Genomic DNA, 22,771 nt, shown 5'->3' with positions numbered 1-22,771 from the left:
CACTGTTGTGCATCTCCACAGTTGTGAACTGTATTATCGGTGTGCATGCAGTCCATACGGCCGCATCTTCAGCGTTGACTTGATGGTCATGATCCAAATTAAGGTATGGACGCCAAATGAACTGAAATGTGAAAGAAGATAGGATTATAATCTAGGTAGAAGAAGTTAACAAAATATAACGAAATTATTAAATTATTTTCCTTACGTCTGTCGGTCGAAGGTGATCCAATAGGTTGCGATACTGAGTAATACAATGTCTTGGACATCTATTGTAACTCATACCACGTGTAAACCATCTACACGAAAAAGTCAAAAAATATTAGTTAGAGATAATAATCTTTAAAGAAGTAACTAAAGATATAGCAATTTAAACAACTTACTTTTGTGCATACGGAAATGTGAAAGGGTTGTTGTTGACTGGTGCTAGGGACGGTAGTCTTGACCAACCCCATGCTTGTAGCAAAACAGCACATCCAGAAAATGTAGATGTGTCTTTGTGTGAGATTTTGCACAACGAGCTATAGAGATAGGCTAGACAAGCAGATCCCCAACTGTAACTTCCTATTCTATCTACATGTCTAAGTAAAGGTAAATACATAATATGCATGCTAGAACCACTACCTTCGGGAAATAAAAACGAGTCAATTAACAACATAATGTAACACCTAGTTTTTATTATTCAAGCATCTTCGGTAGAATGCTCATCTAAGTGTAAACTATTATAGTATAACTTAAGGCGTGGAAGTAGTATACCTTGACCTCTTGCGTTATCATCTAACAAATCAGTCTCCAAGAGATCCATGCAAATTGAATTTGCATAGTTGGTTTTACCATTAACAGCCTTACCTTCAATGGGCAGTCCCAAAAGCATGTAGACGTCTTCTAACGTCACGGTACACTCATCGGCTGAGAACCAAAATGTGTGTGTCTCTGGTCTCCATCTTTCACATAAAGCTAGAATGAATTTGTTATCTACGGACCAAGACAAAATCTTGCTTATATGACCAAAACCGGCGAGTTCAACATAAGGTTGAATCATCGGGTCCATATGGACATATTCGTGGACCCGAGTCCGGAACCTTGATACATCCTATAAAATGAACAAAAAACTTGACTAAGTTGGTATGTTAAAATAAAAAGGGGGTTGGTGAAGGTGAAAGATAAAAAGTTAACAAAAGAAAAAACTTACATATGTTGCGATGTTTACAACCGTTCCTCTATGTGATTCACCCATTGTGAGGATATACATTTTGTCTGACACGTGGCTGTCCTCTCTCTTGCATGCTAAACATGTCACTTCTTAGTAGCTTGCATGGTTGACACATCATTTCGGAGTAGCTTGCATGTGCGACACGTCACTTCGGAGTAGCTTGCATGTGCGACACGTCACTCCGAACTAGCTAGCATGTGAGACACTTCACTCCTCTATTTAAGTGTCTTACTATCAACATCCAAGACACTTCACTCACATTCGTCTACAGCAAGAAAATAGTTTTCATCTGCACAATGTCATATTCACCCAAATACATTGTTAACGTTCACTGCAACGGTGAAACATACGAGTCTGAGTTGTATGGTTTTTATTTTCGAAACACTGATACCATTAGACTCACGATCAAGAGAAATGCAACCTTCTTGCATTTGAAAAAAAGAATACAATCCTGTATAGGATCGGGAATTGTGTCAAAGATCACATATCAAAATCCAATATTTTTGAGAATAGTCAATGCAAGTTTTTCCCCTAAAGGTACGAGACGATGAAGATGTTGAATACATGCTTGTTAGTCATGAACATTCAGGCTGCAACTGTATTGAGTTGTACATTACTCTTCAACCATGTATACCATCTCAGCAGTCACAAATAACCAATCAGGATGAATCTGGTGAATTTGATCCACAATGGTCAGATAACGTCAACCCAGAAGCAGAAGCAGAAGTGGATGTCGTTGATGAATAAGAAGAGGAGACCGAGATACAGGTTGATCGCATGCTAAACAACGACATTGAAGATGATGATCAACCACCACCAATACCTCCTAGTCATGTCTACAATCCGCCTCAACATATGACAAATATGGATCTGCACGACGATGAAACATCCAACATTGTTTTCTATAATCCGTATCCGAGATCAGAAGGTGAATTAAAGGTGGGAGACATGTTTCGTACCAAAGAAGAATGTGTTCTAGCTATCAAAAAATTTCACATGAACAACTCTGCTGATTTTACAGTGAAACGCACTAATTCTAGAAGGTATGTTATCGAATGTCGTAACATGCTTTGTAAGTTTCGTTTGGATGCGTCTTACAAAAAGAAAATCGACTCTTGGGAGATCGCTTCAATAGACCCACCTCATAGTTGCATTGCAACTAACGTTGAACAAGATCACCACAAACTAAGCACAACGTTGATATGTCAAGACATTCTGCCGTTGGTTAATAAAGACCCATCCGTGAATGTGAGTATAATTATATCCCATATCAGAACAACATATTATTATACTCCATCTTACAAGAAAGCCTGGATTGCGAGGACAAAGGCTGTTGAACAAGTTTTCGGCAACTGGGAGGATTCATACAAGGAATTGTCACGGTTTTTATGAGCACTAAAAACATATGTCCCAGGAACTGTGGCAATTATGGAGACATTGCCAGCGATGATGCCAGACGGAACCTGTGCTACAGGTAATAGAATCTTTCACTGTCTCTTTTGGGCATTTGACCAGTGCATCAAAGGTTTCGCATTCTGCAAACCTATTATTCAAATTGATGGCACTTGGTTATATGATAAATACAAAGGTACTTTGCTCATGGCGGTTGCACAAGACGACAACAACAATGTCTTTCCCATTGCCTTTGCTCTTGTTGAAGGTGAAACGGCTGGTGGATGGGGTTTCTTTCTTCGACATCTCAGAACGCATGTGACTCCACAAGCCAATCTCTGTTTGATTTATGATAGACATGCTGCCATTGAGAGTGCCTACAACAACCATGACAACAGATGACATGATCCTCCTTCTACCCATGTCTATTGCATCAGACACATTGCACAAAACTTCATGCGTGCTATAAAAGATAAGAATCTTCGCAAGAAGGTGGTGAATGCTGGGTATGCTCTAACTCAGCTGTCATTTCAATATTATCGTGATGAAATTAGACTGTCTAATGAAGACGCATGGAGATGGCTAAATAACATACCAGTAGAGTAGTGGACAAGGGAATTTGACGGAGGTTATCGATGGGGCCACATGACAACAAACCCTGTGGAATGCATGAACGGGGTATTCAAAGGAATTCGAAATTTGCCGATAACCGCCTTGGTAAGATTATGTAGTATCTGTCGTCAACCAGGACACAACAAGAACAATTGTCCCAATCGAGGAGCATCATCTGGGTCTTAAGCTTTTTGTAACATTGTATTTCTGTAACCTTCAATCATTATATATCATTAACTTTTTGTTACAGCGAGGTTCACAACAAACATCAGTACAAAATAAGCTATCTGAAAACATAAATATTTCTAACTGATTACAACAATCAAATTGATGTCATCTCGACCGAACATCATTTCCATAGCATCCTTATCAGTCTTCATTCGCACCCAACCAAATATACTATCGAGTCTCTCAATACTTCTAATTTTTTCCCCTTATGGTATTTTCCCATCTAACCAACGAACCAGCTCCCTCTTCAGTTGATCGAACATAGTGATGTTTCAGAACAGCACCAGCATCTGAGGTTTGTCTCTCGCATAAATCACCTTTCCGTATCGGCGACGAACATCAAACATGATTGTCAAATGATTAATTGAGATGTGGAACAATGACTCACACAACGCATCTATTTATAACACAAAAATTGCATTTTACACTGAGGTTCCAATTGAATTGGCGTCTCCTCTTAAGTCCTACACATGGGCGCCAATCCAATTGGTTAGGGCACCTGTCCTAGCCAATCCAATTGGCGCCTCCATTCAATTTTTAAGAGGAGTCTCCAATTCAATTGATGACTCCTCCTAAAAATGGGGTAGTTTGAGAATTTTTTTGAAACCAGGAGTATATTGGGAATTTCTTTGAAAAAATGGGTTATTTTTGTAAAAATTTCTCAACTTATTCCATTTTTTATTTTTTTTAATAGATTAACATTTTTTATTTGGGTTGATTTTGACTAAATTCTTTTTAAGAGAAATAACGAAGATTGAATAAAAAAAATGAATTAGGATGTGGGTGCAATGCAGAACAACGACATTCCGGAGGTTGTTACATGCAAACCACCACCGCCACCACCACCACCAGCGGCGGCTGCTAAGCCGAACCCCCGCTCTCTCCGTCGATCATCACCATAGCGTAACTTCCTTCATCTCTTCTCTTCATTCTCCTCAATCATTTCTTCATTCATTTCAATCTCTCGGTTTACAGGTTTTGGTTGAAGAAAATGGATACTCAAGACTCGCTCTACTCAACAGATCCTCCGCTCTCAATGCCATCAACACCTCCATGGTTACTTCTTACTATACTCTTTCACTTCAATTCTTACTTTGTACGAACTAAGCAAGGGTAAGGATAGCTTGATTTCTAAGATTATTCCTTTTGGTTTTTCAGGCTGCAAAACTTCATAAACTTTATACAAGTTGGGAAGATAACCCTAATATTGGTTTTGTCATGGTCAAGGTAATACTTATTATACATATACCTATGAACCACGGACACCAGAAACATGTCACCCACACGTCAACACATGAACCACGGATACCAGGATACCAGAAACACGTCACTGACACGTCGACACAGTAATAATTTGAAAAACGAATAAATTAAACCTAATCACAAGTGTCGGTTACCGACATTAACACGGACACACCTTTCTTCAGAGGTTCGGTTACCGACACTAACATGGACACACCTTTCTTCAGAGGTTCGGTGCTAGAGAGACATATACTATAATACTACATCCACTCTATTGTTTTTTCTCCTTACATTTTTTGACATACATCTCATGCTAACTGTGATATGGTCTGCTTATGTTTATAATGATGTCAAACTTGTATGTTATTTTGAATTTTCTTAAGGGCAGTGGCCGGGCATTTGCAGCTGGTGGAGATATTGTCGCGCTTTACCGTTTTATAAAAGAAGGTAAGAAATAGGATGGTTTTTCCTTTGTGAAATCTGTATGGGGAAGTTTTACTCCATGAATCCTATTCCATTCTCTTAGCTGTGTTTGTGGTTCTAAAATGTATGTTTGGTAGATGACTATGTTTTCAAATTGGTCCGGAAATTCTGAGATGGTAGAAACCTTGGAAATTAAGATCAATGTGGTTGACATCCATATAATAAATGCAGTACATGGGCTTAAGCAATTAGGCCTCCATAGATTTGAATGGTGTGCTAACTTTTGATTGAAAAGAATAAATTCTACAAGGCAAGTGTATTCAATACCCCTCATGGTTGTTGTGCTTCTTAAGCTTTTGAAATTTGTGTATGTCTTTGGTACCAAAATAAAGAATGCTCAAGAGAAACTGTTGATTGCATCCATAGATTTAGTTTCAGATTTTTCTAACAATTTGGTTTTAGGTCTTTTCTTCCTTGTATTTTAGATGTGTTATTTGCTGATACATAATTTGCAGTTTTTTTCTCCATGGTTCTTTTAACTTTTCCCTTTCTACATATGCAGGGAATATGGAAGCCTGCAAAGAAATGGCTAGAACAGTATATAGTTTTATATACCTGCTAGGTACATATTATAAGCCACATGTGAGTACAGTATTTGGAGGCTGGCCAATTATTTGTTCTCATTTTAGACATATTTTACATACTCATATATCTGCTGTTTCCTTTGAAAAATAATTTATACTTGTTGGTTTGTTGTGAGTGATATGCTTGTTTAGGTAGCTCTTCTGAATGGCATTACCATGGGTGGTGGGGGAGGTATTTCAATCCCTGGTACATTCCGAGTTGCAACAGACAAAACTGTATGTAGTATAGAAACTTCCTTATAAGTTATATATATGTACTTGATAAACCTCTTGATTATTCTTTTATTTGGTGGATTTATATTTGTAAGTGGGTACTTAGATTTATGATATGGGAATATGATAATGGGCCTTGCTATGTGGGGCAGAATGCTTATGCTATAGCACTCACTTTGTCTTGGTAATGTAGGACTTCAGATTATTTAGTCTATTCTATTACCAGTTTGTCTTCATTTTGGGAGTTATGCATGGTACCACATAACACTTGGTTCCTTATGCTGACTTAAGTATAACTTATCACTGTTTTGCAGGTTTTTGCCATCCCTGAAGTTCTTATTGGTTTCCATCCCGATGCTGCAGCATCTTTTTACCTTTCACGTCTACCTGGTCACTTAGGTATTTTTATCTGTATACAATATGTATGTCTCTTATTCTGCTTTAAGTTAAAGTTTCAACTTTCATTCCCTCTGCTTAGATTGGGAGATTCTATGTAACTCATTTTAACAAATGTAGTTCTTCAGTTCTTGACGATATTTAATATTGTACTCGTGTCTGTGCACTTAGAGGGCGGAGGAGAGTTGCAAGGTTTGACAATGGTAGTGGCTAAGATGTTAGAAATTAGAAGCGTCTTTGTAAACCAATTTGCTACGCTCTTTGTCAAAGATAAACTACACTTGGATTGATTTTGTTCATGGAAGAGTCTTATTGGGACAATCAGGATCGACTAAAAGATATAATTCCTATTTCCATTGTTTAGACAGATTTTCACTTTATATCTGTTACTTCATCATAGAACGAAAGTTTGGCCATTGTGAGGCTATTAATGGTACCAGAGGTAGCTATTGGTTTGTTAAATTGGGATTGTTTCTTAGTAGAAACTTCAGTGATATTGAGCTGGGTTACAATTCCTTTTAAACCAGTTTATCACTTATTTGCAAATCTTAAAAAAGAGTTTGGAATCTGGATTATTCTGGCTTCCTCTATTGTGATTCACTCTTTGAATATTTTACTCAATCCCTTAATTTTTGAAGATTTCTTCTGGACAATCTTATCTGGAATGTGTTCACAGGAAATTTAAGTTCAGAAAAGGTTCTATACATTTCTGCATTTCTTGGCAGGTAGCTTTCTTTGGAGCTATATAGAGCTAGATAAGGTTGTTTACAAGTCATCTTCGGTATGCAAAGGGATTGACCAGTCTTTCTACGCTCCTAGTTTCGGCATTTATTGGCAATGTGCTCTTTAATTTTTTCGGTTCACAAGAATAATTTTTCCTTGCCCTTGTTCTAATTTTCTTTTCTCTTTATATATTGATTTTTTATACAAAATTTGACAATAGTCAAGGGTCATCAAGTATTGACTATATATGTATATATAACTGAATAATGAATCACTTGTTAGTGTTTCTTTGTTTTACTGGTTGCTATTCAATGCAGGAGAGTACTTGGCTCTGACAGGAGAAAAGCTCAACGGAGTTGAGATGGTTGCATGTGGGCTTGCTACACATTATTCGCTACTTGCAGTTTAGTTTTATTAAACCCTATTTCTTTTTCTCTTTCTTTCATTATTTCAATTGTAATAAACTAATCTTTGTTCTTGTTATATGGCATTTGAAACCTGAGTGTTGTGTCCTGTAGAGGCTTCCACTAATTGAAGAACAGCTGGGGAAATTGGTTACTGATGACCCATCTGTCATAGAAACCACTTTAGAACAATATAGTGATCTTGTACAACCAGATGGCAGCAGTGTACTTCAAAGGTTTGAGCTGTCTTTTATTCTCTTATATTTTGGCTCACAATATCAAATAACTATTATTCAATTTTTATTTTCAGGCTTGAAATTGTAGATAAATGCTTTTGCCATGACACTGTTGAAGAGATTGTTGTTGCATTGGTAAGATTTACATTCTTTTTCTGAAAAAATGATAATTATGGGGCTTCAACAAATTTTAGATTGTGAGTTTCATTTGTTCTTCATATGTTGCATGAGAGTTTAAATCTGGAATTGAATTGTTATGTTTTTCACTTATATCAAATCCTTCACATATTTCACGAGAAAATAAAATGTAAATCAAATAAGTTCAAATCCTTCCCATATCATTTGTTCTTCTCTTGGAGTTGGATGTATTCTTTTCTTTTGCATGTGTTTTGACTTGGATGAATAACTTATCTTTTCATTTTATGTTTATCCTTCTGAAATATCCAATAGGAAGTTGCGGCAAGTGAAACAAAAGATGCATGGTGCATTTCTACCCTAAATAGACTTAAAAAAGCTTCTCCATTGAGCTTGAAGGTTTCCTTAAGATCTGTGCGTTCCTTAGATTCCTGTTTGCTTTCTCTTCTATTCTTAGAACAAACTGCTTCTATAATGGAATCCTTTTAATTGTGACAGATACTAGAAGGTAGATTTCAGACCCTTGATCAGTGCTTGTTGCGCGAGTATCGAATGACTTTACAGGCAATATCTAGACAAATATCCAATGACTTCTGCGAGGTATAAACACTGAATTTCTGGAAACCGAAACAAACTTCTTGTGTCTTTCTCAACATAAGTTGTTTTGAATTTCTTTTAGGGAGTTAGGGCACGTGTGGTGGACAAGGACATGGCACCAAAGGTAACATTCACTTGCATTACATTATTTTTCTTCAGATTTTAAATTCATTGGGTTAATGCAAGACTAATTTTCTCTCTATTGATATCATATCACAAAAATGTATTTAAAATCCAAATTCATATTATGATTGTGAATTAAATATATCCAGTGGGATCCTCCAACCTTGGAAAAGGTGTCGCAAGATATGGTGGATCAGTACTTCTTACCTCTAAGTGAGTTTGAGCCTGATCTAGAGCTGCCAACAAAATCCCGCGAAACATTTTTGAATAGAACATTACGGCGGAAGTTGAAACATGTAGTCGATTTTACTTAGTGGGATAAAACTTCGGGGTTGTTTGTTGTATCTATTTCTCGAATCGGACAAATAGATATACACCATTGGTATTAGTCATTGTTGACATTCATAGAACAAATAGTTTCCTGTAAATAAAATTGGGCTGACTCTGGTCGGAATTATCCTACCAACTCCACACCCCTTATTGTGACTGTTATTATCTTTATACCCTTACTATTTTCTTTTTCTGGATTTTCTATTGTGTTTAACGAAAATTTTGAAAAAATACCGAATTTTTCCGAAATTTCCGGTAAAAAATACCAGAAAATTTGAACAAAAATATCCTGAAAATTTCAATTTTTTTTGTACACAAGAAAATTTTGAATTTTTCGATAAATTTCAATATTTTTTAAATTTTTTAATAAATTACAATATTTTTCAAAATATATAAAAATTTAAAAATAAACTATCAATTTTTTTGAATGAATTATTTGAAATTTCATTGGCATTTTTGATGCAAACTTTTCCAAGACAATTTAGAAATTATGAAAATAGGTGAGAACGTCAAAGTTTAAATGATAAGAATGCTAAGTTAGTACATGCTCAATCAAATGATAAGAATGCTAAGTTAGTACACGCTCAATCAAATGATAAGTTTTTTTATTTATTTTTGCCTACTTATAATCGAAGATAATCTCCAATCACTTTCTTCTTTTTCATTCCCTATATTCTTCGTTATTTTTTATTCGGTGAACATGTATAATTGAGATTGGTTGAAGCTCATTTAATGTAGTCAACCATCATTGCCATGTATCTTTCTTCATTTTTGTTTACATCTACAAACAAAGGAATCTCACAAATAATTTATACATGTGGAAACTACTATGGAAAATAATTTATACATGTGGAAACTACCATGAAATCAGTATTTAGCACTGCAAGCAGTCTTTGAATATCAACATAATGAACCCAACACTTTATCGGTCTCTATTATGATAATTGAGAGTTCTTTTGATCAAATATGGTGGTTAGAATTTTCTATTCCTTACGCTCTTACTTAGCCAATTTTAGCATTTGAATGCCTAAAATAGAGTTATTTTATATTCAAATGAGTGTCGATGTAAATTAGGTATCTATGTCACTACCACCATGAACATCAACTTTTTTTTTTAAAAGAGGAGACAAGATTTATGAAAATAATAACAATCATTTCTAAACTATCATTTTCTCTATTCAAATTCTTGTGTATAGAATATAATTCTTGAAAGGAAGAGTTGTTTTTATCTTTATTTACGTCATCATATATATTCTTTAAAGGAAGAGTTGTTTTTATCTTTATTTACCTCATCATATTTTTAGTTTATTATAAAATATAGATTTTTCTTGTCCTTTTATTCTGATTTATCAAATGAGTCTGAGTCGTTACTTTTTTTTGTGATGACCTTTATGTTTTCTACTATTTTATTTAAAAATCTATCTTTTCACATATATTATTTTTCTTTAAGTTTCTTTACTACTTTCAACTTATGTCATATTTTTCGTAATTTATAAAAAAAACCATATTTACAGAATGCACATCCTCATAATCCATTTTTAAATCCAAGAAACTCGTTAGATAAACAATTTTTGAAAAGGTTATCAAGAGTCTTAATATTATTAGAGAGTTAGTTTTGAAGATTTCCTTCAAAATCTCTTGGCATATGAGACTCTTGATCTAATGTGTTTATCATATCTCTTTTGATCTTAATAGAATCTTCATAGATTATTTTAAGGGTGTTCCACATTTTATTAGTAGCGCACAATTAAATATATAGTTGTGCTCTTTAATGCTTAATGCACGAACCATCAAACATTTGCCTTTTAAACTATGTTGCACTTTTTCTCTTTCCTAATTGGTCCATAAGTTTTTCATTTTATTCACCATTTTATTATTTATCAAATGAGTGAGAATAAAATGACCATAATTAATAACATCATGAACATCAAAGTCAAAAGTTGTCAGAAATATTTTCATTCTTATTTTCCATACGAAATATCTTTCACCGCCAAATTATGAAGGTTTATTCATTGGAAGACTTCTATTTGAAGAAGTGTTTAAAGATATCATTCTACCTCCTGAGATAATTAGTATTATAATATGAGTTATATTTTGATACCACTTGTTGACCAAGTGACTTATGTGCGGGATGTTCAGTGTGAAAAGGGTTTTCAAGAACTCAAGAGGAAATTGACGTCAACACCAATTTTGATTTTGCCGAATCCGAGCGAATCCTCTATGGTGTATTGTGACACTTCAAAGATGGATCTAGGTGGTGTGCTAATTCATAATGGTTAGGTTGTCGCTTATGCTCCTAGACAGTTGAAGGTTCGTGAGAGGAATTCTACACATGATATGGAGTTGGTAGCCGTGGTGTTTGTGTCAAACATTTGGAGACATTATCTGTTTGGTTCTAGATCTGAAATGTTAAGTGACCACAAAAGTATGAAGTACTTGTTCGATTAGAAAGGTTTGAATATAGGACAGAGAAGATGACTTAAATTTTTAAAGGATTATGATTTTGGCTTGACTTACCATCCATGCAAAGTCAATATTGTAAATGATGCATTGAGTAATAAATCATTGCATATATTGATGCTGATGGTTTGAGAATTGGAACTTATTAAGCAATTTAGAGACACAAGTTTAGTGTGTGAAAAGACTCATAATAGTGTGAAGTTTGGTATGTTGAAGTTGACTAGTGATATCCTTGAAGAAATCAGAGAAGGTCAGAGGTTTGATTTGAGTTTGGTTGATCGGTTGGTGTTAATTAATCAAGGTAAAAAAATATGATTTCAGAGTCAACGAGAATGATGTGATGAGATTCAGAGACATAGTTTGTGTACCAGACGTGCCAGAACTTAAGAAGAGTATTCTTGAGGAAGGTCATAGAAGTTGTATGAGTATTCATCCCAGTGCCACTAAGATGTACCAAGATTTGAAGAAAATGTTTTGGTGGCAAGGAATGAAGAAGGAGGTAGCTGAGTTTGTTTACGCTTGTTTGACTTGTCAAAAGTCGAAGATTGAACATCTGAAGTTGTTGGGTCTGATGCAACCATTGAGAATTCTTGAGTGGAAATGAGACAACATTTCCATGGATTTTGTGACGAGTTTTCCAAAGATAACTAAAGGATGTGATTCCATCTAGGTGATTATTGATAGACTGACTAAGTCGACTCATTTTATTCTGATTAAGATTAATTATCCTTTAAAGAAGTTAGTTGAGTTGTATATTAAAAAGGTTGTTAGCTTGCATGGTATTCCTTCGAGTATTGTTTCTGATAGAGATCCTAGATTCACATCGAAGTTTTGGTAGAGTTTGCAGGAAGCGTTGGGTACTAAGCTGAGGCTGAGTTCTGCTTATCATTCATAGACAAACGTTAAAAAAGATAGGACTATCCAATATTTGGAGGATTTGCTGAGAGCTTATATGTTTGCAGCAGGGAGGTAATTGAGACAATTACTTGTCGTTGGTTGAGTTAACTTACAACAATAGTTTCCATTCAAGTATTTGAATGACACCATTTGAGGCGTTGTATGGTAAAAGGTGTAAAATTTCTTTATGTTGGTATGATTCTGGTGAAAGTATTGTGCTTGGACATGAGATTATTCAACAGACTACTAAGAAGATCAAAATGATCCAAGAGAAGATGAAAGCTTCGTATAGTCGTCAGAAGAGCTACCATGATAAGAGGAGAAAAACACTATAGTTTCTAGAGGAAGATCATGTGTTTTTGCGAGTTACTCCAGTAACTAGTGTTGGCCGAGCTTTGAAGACTCAAAAGCTCACGCCACAGTTTATTGGTCCTTATTAGATTATGAAACGAGTAGGAGAAGTGGCCTACAGAGTTGTATTACCGTAGTTTCTTTTGAATCTCCATGACGTCTTTCATGTTCTCAATTGAGGAAGTGTATTCCTGATCTGTCTCATGTGATTCAAATGGATGGTGTGCAAGTTAGAGAGAACTTGGCCGTTGAGACATCTCCCTTGAGAGTAGAGAATCACAAAGTGAAACACTTGAGAGGCAAGGAGATTGCGCTGGTGATGGTGGTGTGGGGAGGACCTGCTGGTGGAAGAATGACGTCGGAGCTATAGAGTCAGATGAGAGAGTCTATCCGACTCTGTTCCGTTCAGGTAATTTTCGAGAGCGAAAATTCTCTAAGTTGGGGAGAGTTGTAACACCCCGAAAATTAATTAATCTATTTAATCAAATATTTTATGTTTTTATTTAATTATTTAGTATGTGGTGCACTTTTAATTAAATATATTATGAGTTGTATGTATATGTGGTGTATGGTGGGGGTGTAGTGAGAGTTTTGGTGGATTGATAGAATGATTAGAATAATTAAAAATAATTAGAATTAATAGTTATTTTTAATTAATTAAAATAGATAGAAAATAGAGGTTTTGGGTGGAAAATTGGAATAAGAAGAGGTAAAGAAAGTAGTGAGAATTATAAGAAGAGATAGGCCAAAGTGTATTTAGTAAAAATATTAAATTAGGTTTTTAGAGATAAAAAGGAATTAATGGAGCCTTTGAGGGAGAGTACGTAAAGTTAGCGTGTTTGTAGAAAAAAGAGACTGGGGCTCGAAGAGTGAAGAACTCAAACCACAAACCTTAATCAAATTCAGAATAACTGCTAGGAATCTGACATAAGTGGGGAGTGCTTCTATATTGATGCTTTGCATGAAAGAGTTGAAGAGAGACTTTTACTCTCTTTAGGAGTTGAATGAAATATATTATGATTTTTTGTTGTGGTATGATAATCCGAAAATTAATGATGTAATGTATTGTTATCTGATTTTCGTGACTAAATTCGTATATGTGTGATTATGTTTATGCTTATATGATATATGTCATTGTTGAAGTTCTGAAGGTTTGAAACATAAATATGAATTTCATGAAATTGAAGAATAAATTGTGTTGATCTGTGATTTATCATGTTATGATGATGATGATATGATATGTGGTATAATTTTTTGGATGTTCTAGAATGATTGGAAAGTAAAAAATTGGAGTCTCAAGTGAACTCCCATGGCTAATTCGTGTTTCTGCAATCTGGTGCAGGGTGACGGGCGTCACCCAAATTGACGGGTTGACCGTCACGCACCTTAAACAGCTGACGGGGAGACCGTTTTGGTCTCCAGGCTTGGTTTTTCAAGCCGGTCATCATTGGAATGACGAATTATGGAATTTAATTAGATGGCAGACGCCACCTTGGTGATGGACTGCCCGTCATGCAGTCAGAAGGAGCGATTTTGTCCCCGTTTGTGTAGTTCGAGCTGTCGATTCATAATTATGATGTTGTTTTGTGGTTTAATCGATGATTGGCTACTGTTTGGCTGTGTTGGTGTTGCTAATTAATTATTATGAGTTTAATTAATCGTGGTAGAATTATTTTTGTCGAATGATAAGTGATGTACTTTCATGTTATTGTTTATGTGGTGTGACTATTGTATGGAATGCATATAATATTGTTTTGTGATGTTACATGGTGTGAAAATGATTAGTATTATTGTGAGATTCATGATTATATGATGGTTAATTATGTATTGTTGATGATGATAAATATTTCAGAAGGGGGGACTATATGTATGCTTGTATGCATTGTTGTTATGATTGTTGAATAGTAATTCAGAAGAGGGAATTACTATTATGTATCAATGCATGTTGGTTACGGCCAGAAGGGGGGACCATAAGCATTACTACTGTAGTTGTATTGATTTGTATTGACATGCATCATTGTATCGTGTCGTTGAAAGAGACATGTACGCTAGTTCAAAAGGGGGGACTAATGGCTTGTCCCAAACTCAGAAGGGGGGACTCATATGTTTAGAAGGGGGACCCGGATCCTGAGAGAACCAAATATTTTGGTACCACATGTATGGTGTCACGTTGTGTTGTGGGTCTCTTTGCATATATGTATATAGTATTGTGAAATGGGTGTGAGATTGCAATGATGTTAATTCTGTATTGAATGTATAATATGTTGTATGTGTATCTACCCTTGCATTCTTTACACTATTTCATATCGAAGTTTATTTCTCACCCCTTTTGCTTAATATTGTCCACCATGGACATCTTGTAGATAATCAAGAGTAAAGTTGTTGCTTTGTATGGAAGGTGACTTGTTGGAGCTATTCTTCATTTACTTATCATTTTATTGCAATTTAGTGGTTTTAGTGCTCTGATCTTGTAACATCGGGAACAATGTGTTTTTTGCTATGTTTTGAGTTAATGCTGAACTAGGTAGTTTAAATTCTAATACTTTATTTGTGAAGATTAATTTTAAAATTGTTATGATATGGTTTTGCGCTGCTTGTTATCAAATGTATTGGTGAGTTTTGGATGGTTGTCGTAGTGACACCTTAAATTGTCGATTAAATCTTTGTATATAAGTTTAGCAGTTTAAGGTGTTACATCTGTCCCCGAGGGATTCAAAACCCCATCTCTGGACAAGTTTGATAGGTGCAGTGATCCTTACGAGCACGTTGCCTCCATCAACACACAATTGACCATCATAGGAGTGTCCGACTCCCTTAAGTGCAAGCTACTATCTGGAACTTTTAAGGACGCCACCCTGCAATGGTATATGGGTCTACCCCGTGCCTCCATAGCCAATTATCAAGAGTTGGTAAAGAAACTTGTACACCAGTCTGCCACCAGCCGTTATAGGAAAATATCCACCACCAACCTATTCGACATACGACAATGTCCATCAGAGTCGCTTAGGGACTACTTCGCTCGGTTTAACGAAGCCACCATCATGGTCGTCTCATAAAACTAATAAATATTCGTGGAGGCGTTCAAAATGGACTCAAGGCATGACACTTCAACGAATCTCTCGCCTAGAAGCCAACACTTTCATTGGCGAAAGTGGTCACCAGAGCAGAATGCATATAAAGGACGAGGAGAGAAACGCCAAAAAGAATGCACGTGATGTTAAGAAACATATTCCCAACGCCGAGGGTTACACCATCAGAGGAAGAGTAATTATACCTCTCCCATAAAATACAAGTCTGCGTTCAAGATAGTAGACAAGATGGCAAATAGCTTCATCTCCCAGAACACTCGTCGTGAAGAGATCTGGCGCAAAGTTCTTCACCTGCACAACGTTTTTACGTCGCCTGCTCCGAAGCCGGATGTACTGAATCTTGAACTAGGAAGTTGGTACAAGTTCCATAAAGTCAAGGGACACCACACTGAGGATTGTTACCAACTCAAGATAGAAATCAAGAGACTAATTTAGGAGGGACACCTCAAGCAATATGTAAAGGGCGAGTCTTCCCATGTGTCATACAAGTCTAACTCGTAAGGGTGATATGACATAGGAAGCCTCGAGAAAAATAAAACTAAAAAGACATTTTAGGATGAAGGCATTAAAGTTGTGTGTCACCCATTCAACACCATAGTAAAGGAATTCGCTTGAGTTCAATTCTTTTTTTCTAAGATTGAGATTTTAATGATAAAAAAAAATATTTTTTTTTTATATTAAACGATATAAAATTGATTTAACATAAAAAAAAATAGAAACTAAAATGAGAAAAAAACAATACTTCTAATTTTTATAAAGATATAAGAATGTGTTATTTTTTAATTCTTTGGGGATGTCATGTGGTTAAACTTTTCCTAAAATAAAAAAAGTATATTGATTGTTGTTTTAATTAATTAAATGAATGAATTACTAAACCCTTAAAAAAAGGAGAAACAATGGAGATGGAATAAAATCAAAGAATCAGAATGGCGATGCAATGCAGAACAAAGGCAGTACGGAGGTTGTTACAACAAATGGCAAACCACCACCATCACCAGCGGCGGCAGCAGCTAAGCCAAACCCCAGCTCTCTCCGCCGATCATCACCATAACGTAACTTCCTTTCTCTCTTCTCTTCGATTCTTCGCGTTATCATTTTCTCATTCAATTCAATCACTTTCTCTCGCTTTCTTGACAGGTTTTGGTTGAAGGAAGTGGATACTCCAGACTCGCCATTCTTAACAGAACCTCCGCTCTTAATGCTATCAACACCTCCATGGTTACTTTTTACTATCCTCTTTCACTTCAATTCTTACTTCTTATATTTCATTTTATGGCTATAGCAAATTAACTAGTTTATCGAATTTAGTGTTTGATAAAATTAACAGTTAAACTAACTATATAAATTTTAAATGACATAAACAAATATGTCTAATTAATATTTCATTTTTTCAATTAGGAGTAAAATTGAGAGAAAAAATAATAACTATAAGCTACTTGAATTAACTTATCAAAGTAAGTTATAAGCTATAACTAGTTTTTTAAACATGAACTTATAAGTCATAAGCTATAAGCTCAAAAAATGACATTGCCAAACAAATTCAACTAGCTAGCTTATCTGCTATCAACTAGCTTACAAGTCATTTGCTATAAGTTCATTCGCTATAAGCTAGCTTATCCGCTATCAACTAGCTTACAAGTCGCCCGCTATAAGTTCATTCGCTATAAACTGACTTATCAGCTAATCGTTATTTTTATCAAACAAAGCCTTTGTGATTTTATTCTCGTTTTGTACGCACTAAGTGAGGGGAAGGTTAGTGTGCTTTTTATGATCATTCTTTTTGGTTTTTCAGGCTAGTAGATTGCATAAACTTTATAGAAGTTGGGAAGATAACCCTGATATTGGTTTTGTCATGGTAAAGGTAATAGTTATTATACATATTCTCTGTTGTCTTTTCTTCCTACATTTTTCTACATACATCTCATGCTACCTGTGATATAGTCTGTTTATGTATATAAGGATGACAAACTTATATGGCATTTTGAATTTTCTTAAGGGCAGTGGCCGGGCATTTGCAGCTGGTGGAGATATTGTTGCGCTTTATCGTTTATTAAAAGAAGGTAAGTTATATCAACGGTTTTCATTTTTTAGTTCTGTATGGTGAAGTTCCACTGCCTTGAATTTTATTACATGTGCTGGCATTTAAGACTCAGCTCCCTCTAGTTTTGGTATTTGTATTTTCGATGCAAAAATAAAGAATGCTCAAGAGAAACTGTATGTTGGATCCCATAGATTAAGTTTCAGATTTTTCTAACAATTTGGTTTTAGGCATTTTCTTCCTTGTATTTTAACTGTGTTATTTGCTGATACATAATTTGCAGTTTTTTTTCCATAGTTCTTTTAACTTTTCCCTTTCTATATATATGCAGGGAACATGGAAGCCTGCAAAGAGTTTTTTAGAACAATATATAGTTTTATATACCTGCTAGGTACATATTTGAAGCCACATGTGAGTACTGTATATGAAGGCTTGTCAATTATTTATTCTCATTTAATTAGACATAAGTTTTATACACTCGTATCATATCTGCCGTTTCCCTTGAAAAATAATTTCTACTTGTTAATTTATTGCGAGTGATATGTTTGTTCAGGTAGCTCTTCTGAATGGCATTACCATGGGTGGTGGGGCAGGAATTTCAATTCCTGGGACATTCCGAGTTGCAACAGACAAAACTGTATGTAGTATAGAAACTTCCTTATATATAGATGTACTTGATAAACCTCTTGCACATTATTCTTGTATTTGGTGGATTGTTATTTGTGAGTAGGGACTTATATGATTTGGGAATATGATAACATGCCTAGCATTGTGGTACAAAATGCTTATACTATAGCACTCACTTTGTCTTACTGATGTAGGACTTGGGATTATTTACTCTATTACTGAGCAAATGTTGATATTGGTAGTTCATCTAATGATAATTCTACAGTGCATATCAAAGTAGGACTTCGGATTCGGATTATTTACTCTATTACTGAGCAAATGTTGATATTGATTGTTTATCCAATGATAATTCTACAGTGCATATATCAAAGTATTTGTTTATGTAATTGCATTGATTAGGAAAACATCACGGATGCGGTCTTAGTAAGTTCAGCATTATACATCAGTGTGTAGAACTTTACTTACTTTCACGTAGATGATTTATCCCTTCTGCACCATATTTGAATGGTGGTATTAGGTCTGGTATCACATCAAATCATAGGTGGGAAGGGGAGTTGAACAAGCAATTAGTAAATTGAAGTTTGGAGTGGTGAATAAGTAATAAGTTGTATGCCTAAGTGTGAATTCTATCCTCTCCTACTTTAAGGAGTTTATCTTCATTTTGGGAGAGATAAGCATGTACCTACTTAAGTATAACTTATCACTGATTTGCAGGTTTTTGCTACCCCTGAAGTTCTTATTGGTTTCCATCCCGATGCTGCAGCGTCTTTTTACCTTTCACGTCTACCTGGTCACTTAGGTATTATTTTATCTATACTATATACATGCCCCATCTTCTGTTTTTAGTTAAAGTTTCAACTTTCAATCCCTCTGCTTGGATTGTGAGATTCTATCTAACTCATTTTGATTGATATAGTCTTGAAAATATTTAATATTGTACTTGTTTGTGTACACTTAGAGGGGGAGGACAGTTGCAAGTTTTGACAGTTGTATATGACCAGGTTATTAAAATTAGAATGCGACTTTGTAAAATGATTTGCGGTTCTCTTCGTCAAAGATAAGCTTCACTTTGATTAATAATGCAAAGAGTTTTATTGATATATCAGAATTGACTAAAAGATATAATTCCTCCACCATTTATATGGAGATATTTGATTTATACCTGTTACTTCCTCATACAGCGATAGTTTTTCCACAGTGAGGCTATTAATGGTGATCAGGGGTAGCTATAGAAACTTTAGTGACATTGAGCTGAGTTACAATTACTTTTAAACAACATTATCACTTCTCCACAAGTCTTGAGAAAGAGTTTGGAATCCGGATTCTGCTAGCACGCTCATTATGATTCACTCTTTGAACATTTTACTCAATCCCTTAACTTTCCCAGATTTCTTCTTGACAATCTTATCTAGCAATGTGTTCACAGGCAATTCAAGTTCAGAAATGCTGCAATATATTTTTGCATTTCTAAGCAGGCAGCTTTCTTCGACATGAAAAGGGATTGAACAGTCCTGCTACGTTCCTAGTTTCTTTTATTGCCTTGTTCTTTTTAGTTTTCTGTTCATGAGAATACCTTATCCTTGTCTCTGTTCTAATTTTCTTTGCTCGTATTTTACTTATTTTTTTCTATACAAATTTTGGCTATAATCAGGGGTGACTTAAGATACAATTGATGAACTTCCTCTGTTAGTCTTTCTTTGTTTCATTAGTTGCTATTGTATGCAGGAGAGTACTTGGCTCTGACAGGGGAGAAGCTCAACGGAGTAGAGATGGTTGCCTGTGGGCTTGCTACACATTATTCACTACTTGCAGTTTAGTTTTATTAAACCCTATTTCTTTTTCTTTCTCTTGTTTTTGCTATATGACATTCACAACCTTTGTTTGTTTTGTCCTGTAGAGGCTTCCACTAATTGAAGAACAGCTGGGGAAATTGGTTACTGATGACCCATCTGTCATAGAAACCACTTTAGAACAGTATGGTGATCTTGTATATCCAGACAGCAGTAGCGTACTACAAAGGTTTGGTCTATCTTTTATTTGGTTATTCTCTTGTATTTTGGTTCACATTATCAAATAACTCTTCTACTTTTCACTTTTTATTTTCAGGCTTGAAATTGTAGATAAATGCTTTTGCCATGACACAGTTGAAGAGATTGTTGATGCCGTGGTAAGATTTACATTCTTTTTCTGAAAAATGATAATTAAGGGCCTTTAACTCAGTTATTTATATTGAGAATTTCATTTTTTCTTCATATGTTGCATGAGAGTTTAAACCAACCAACAACCAACAATCACGTCTTATCCTACTAAATGGGGTCGGTTCTATGGATCAAGTTACGCCATAATGTTCTACCAAAGACCATGTTTCTATTCAATTCGTTAATCCCGAGATCCTTCTTAATAGTTTTTATAAGTAATGTGGGAAATTCCTGCCTTTAATTGAGTTGTTTATGTTTTGGCTTCTCTTAGATGTATTCCTTTCTTTTGCATGTGTTGTGACTTATGTTTGCATGAATAATATATAATTTCCTTTTATACTTATCATCATTAAATTTCCAATAGGAAGTTGCGGCAAGTGAAACAAAAGAACCATGGTGCATTTCTACTCTAAATAGACTTAAAGAAGCTTCTCCATTGAGCTTGAAGGTTTCCTTGAGATCTGTGAGTTCCTTTTGCTTGACCGATGATGTCTATGCATTTTGAGTTCACATTTTCTATAAAATGCTTCTATAATGTAATCCTTTTAATTGTGACAGATACGAGAAGGTAGATTTCAGACCCTTGATCAGTGCTTGTTGCGCGAGTACCGAATGACTTTACAAGCAATATCTAAACAAATATCCAATGACTTCTGCGAGGTATAAACACTGAATTTCTAGAAATTGAAACAAACTTCTTTTGTCTTTCTCAACATCAGTTGTTTTGAATTTCTTTTAGGGAGTGAGGGCACGTGTGGTGGACAAGGACATGGCACCAAAGGTACCATTCACTTGCATTACATTTTTTTTTCTTCAGATTTTAAATTCATTGGCTTAATGCAAGACTAATTTTGTCTCTTTGATATCATATCACAAAAATGTATTTAAAATCCAAATTCATATTATGACTGAATTAAATATATGCAGTGGGATCCTCCAACCTTGGAAAAGGTGTCACAAGATATGGTGGATCAGTATTTCTTACCTCTAAGTGAATCTGAACCTGATCTAGAGCTACCGACAAAATCCCGTGAAGCATTTTTGTAGCTTATCTTTCTCTCTCTAGAATCGGACAAACAAATATACACCATTGATATTTTGCAGGGAGAAGATCAAGCATGAGCTTATTGGCAATATCATGGACATTGGACATGGTAGACAGTGGATTACATGTAGATTGTAAAAGCTATGGATTATGAAACTAGTCTTTGTTTGGCATAGAGGAATGTTTTCCTCTTATTCTGACCTCTGCTTATAATTAGTTACTTGACATTCATAGAACAAATAGTTTCTTGAAAATAAAATTAGAATGAAAATGTATTGCGCTGATACATACAACCGCTGATTATCTAGTGCTATTAGCTACTCATACGTGGTTTAATAATAAATTTAATTTTTGGACAGCTTATTTGATTAAATGACTTATTTATCATGCAATATGATCACAACTGGAATTATTCTAGAAAAACGGTGGGTTTGAGAGCCTTATTGGCCATTGGCTTACTGCATAGTATTTTTCATTCTCACTTAAAATTTAAGAACGAATGCACAAGAAAAAGTTTAGCAGTAAGAAAAAGTTTAGCGGTAAGAAAAAGTTTAGCAGCAATAGACATAATGACTCATTTTTTCAATTTGACAAGCACGAAATTTAAGTGCAAATTGCAAAACTGATATAGAAGACAAGAATGAATATGGTCCATGAAGCGGGAATTTGTGACATTAACAAGATTAATAAACCATATGGAACATCTTCAAAAGTGGCCCATGTAGGTTTGGAATTTGATTAATTTCAAATGTAATTGGAAGTTCTAAAAAAATAGGTAGAAAAATAAAAAATAAATTTGGAAAAAGTGGCCCATGCAGGTCTCGAACCTGCGACCTTCGCGTTATTAGCACGACGCTCTAACCAACTGAGCTAATGGGCCATTTGTTTTAAACTTCACATTTTGGTTTAGATGTCCTAGAATATTTTTAGAGACAACTATTCTACAGGACGATTCCAAGGAACTTTTATGATTTTATTGTATAAGGTCCTCATGCGTTTGCATGTCTCAGATCATGTGTTCTTCTAGGATGTGACTATCTTTGATTCTCTTTATCTCATAAGATTTAGTAATTCATTGTCATATGAGATGAATTTTTCCCGAGTCAATAATTATTTTCCTTGAATACTTAATCGGTAAGGCTAAATTATGACTTGTTT

The 22,771-nt window shown here is 35.1% G+C and overlaps 1 protein-coding gene and 1 non-coding gene across 13 annotated transcripts in view; one reads left to right on the top strand and one right to left on the bottom strand.

Annotated features, from left to right (window-relative positions):
- The window catches only part of LOC127076769 (3-hydroxyisobutyryl-CoA hydrolase-like protein 1, mitochondrial), a 70,869-nt gene extending 48,898 nt beyond the window's left edge, over positions 1 to 21,971 (top strand). For 3 of the 12 annotated variants that reach the window (XM_051018555.1, XM_051018556.1, XM_051018553.1), the window contains 10 exons: positions 5,670 to 5,749; positions 5,884 to 5,967; positions 6,279 to 6,363; positions 7,401 to 7,486; positions 7,602 to 7,723; positions 7,798 to 7,858; positions 8,174 to 8,272; positions 8,357 to 8,458; positions 8,538 to 8,579; positions 8,728 to 9,079. In XM_051018555.1, the coding sequence (XP_050874512.1) occupies positions 5,670 to 5,749; positions 5,884 to 5,967; positions 6,279 to 6,363; positions 7,401 to 7,486; positions 7,602 to 7,723; positions 7,798 to 7,858; positions 8,174 to 8,272; positions 8,357 to 8,458; positions 8,538 to 8,579; positions 8,728 to 8,892 (926 nt within the window). In that variant the 3' untranslated portion in view covers positions 8,893 to 9,079. Of the gene's footprint in view, positions 1 to 4,195; positions 4,346 to 4,417; positions 4,499 to 4,600; positions 4,670 to 5,067; positions 5,132 to 5,669; positions 5,750 to 5,883; positions 5,968 to 6,278; positions 6,364 to 7,400; positions 7,487 to 7,601; positions 7,724 to 7,797; positions 7,859 to 8,173; positions 8,273 to 8,356; positions 8,459 to 8,537; positions 8,580 to 8,727; positions 9,080 to 16,543; positions 16,758 to 16,842; positions 16,924 to 17,497; positions 17,567 to 17,701; positions 17,766 to 18,074; positions 18,155 to 18,296; positions 18,381 to 19,084; positions 19,170 to 20,095; positions 20,182 to 20,267; positions 20,390 to 20,476; positions 20,538 to 20,932; positions 21,032 to 21,126; positions 21,229 to 21,307; positions 21,350 to 21,495 lie in introns of those variants that run through there. The other 9 variants (XM_051018551.1, XM_051018550.1, XM_051018549.1 and 6 more) reach the window with 9 other exon arrangements.
- Positions 21,972 to 22,419: 448 nt separating this feature from the next.
- On the bottom strand, positions 22,420 to 22,493 carry TRNAI-AAU (transfer RNA isoleucine (anticodon AAU)). Its single transcript has one exon. It is a non-coding gene; the product is annotated as a tRNA-Ile (tRNA).
- Between the last annotated feature and the right edge of the window lie 278 nt (positions 22,494 to 22,771).

Source organism: Lathyrus oleraceus, chromosome 4, assembly GCF_024323335.1.
Source record: "Lathyrus oleraceus cultivar Zhongwan6 chromosome 4, CAAS_Psat_ZW6_1.0, whole genome shotgun sequence".
Lineage (NCBI taxonomy): Eukaryota > Viridiplantae > Streptophyta > Magnoliopsida > Fabales > Fabaceae > Lathyrus > Lathyrus oleraceus.
This window is presented reverse-complemented; position numbering and strand designations above follow the sequence as displayed.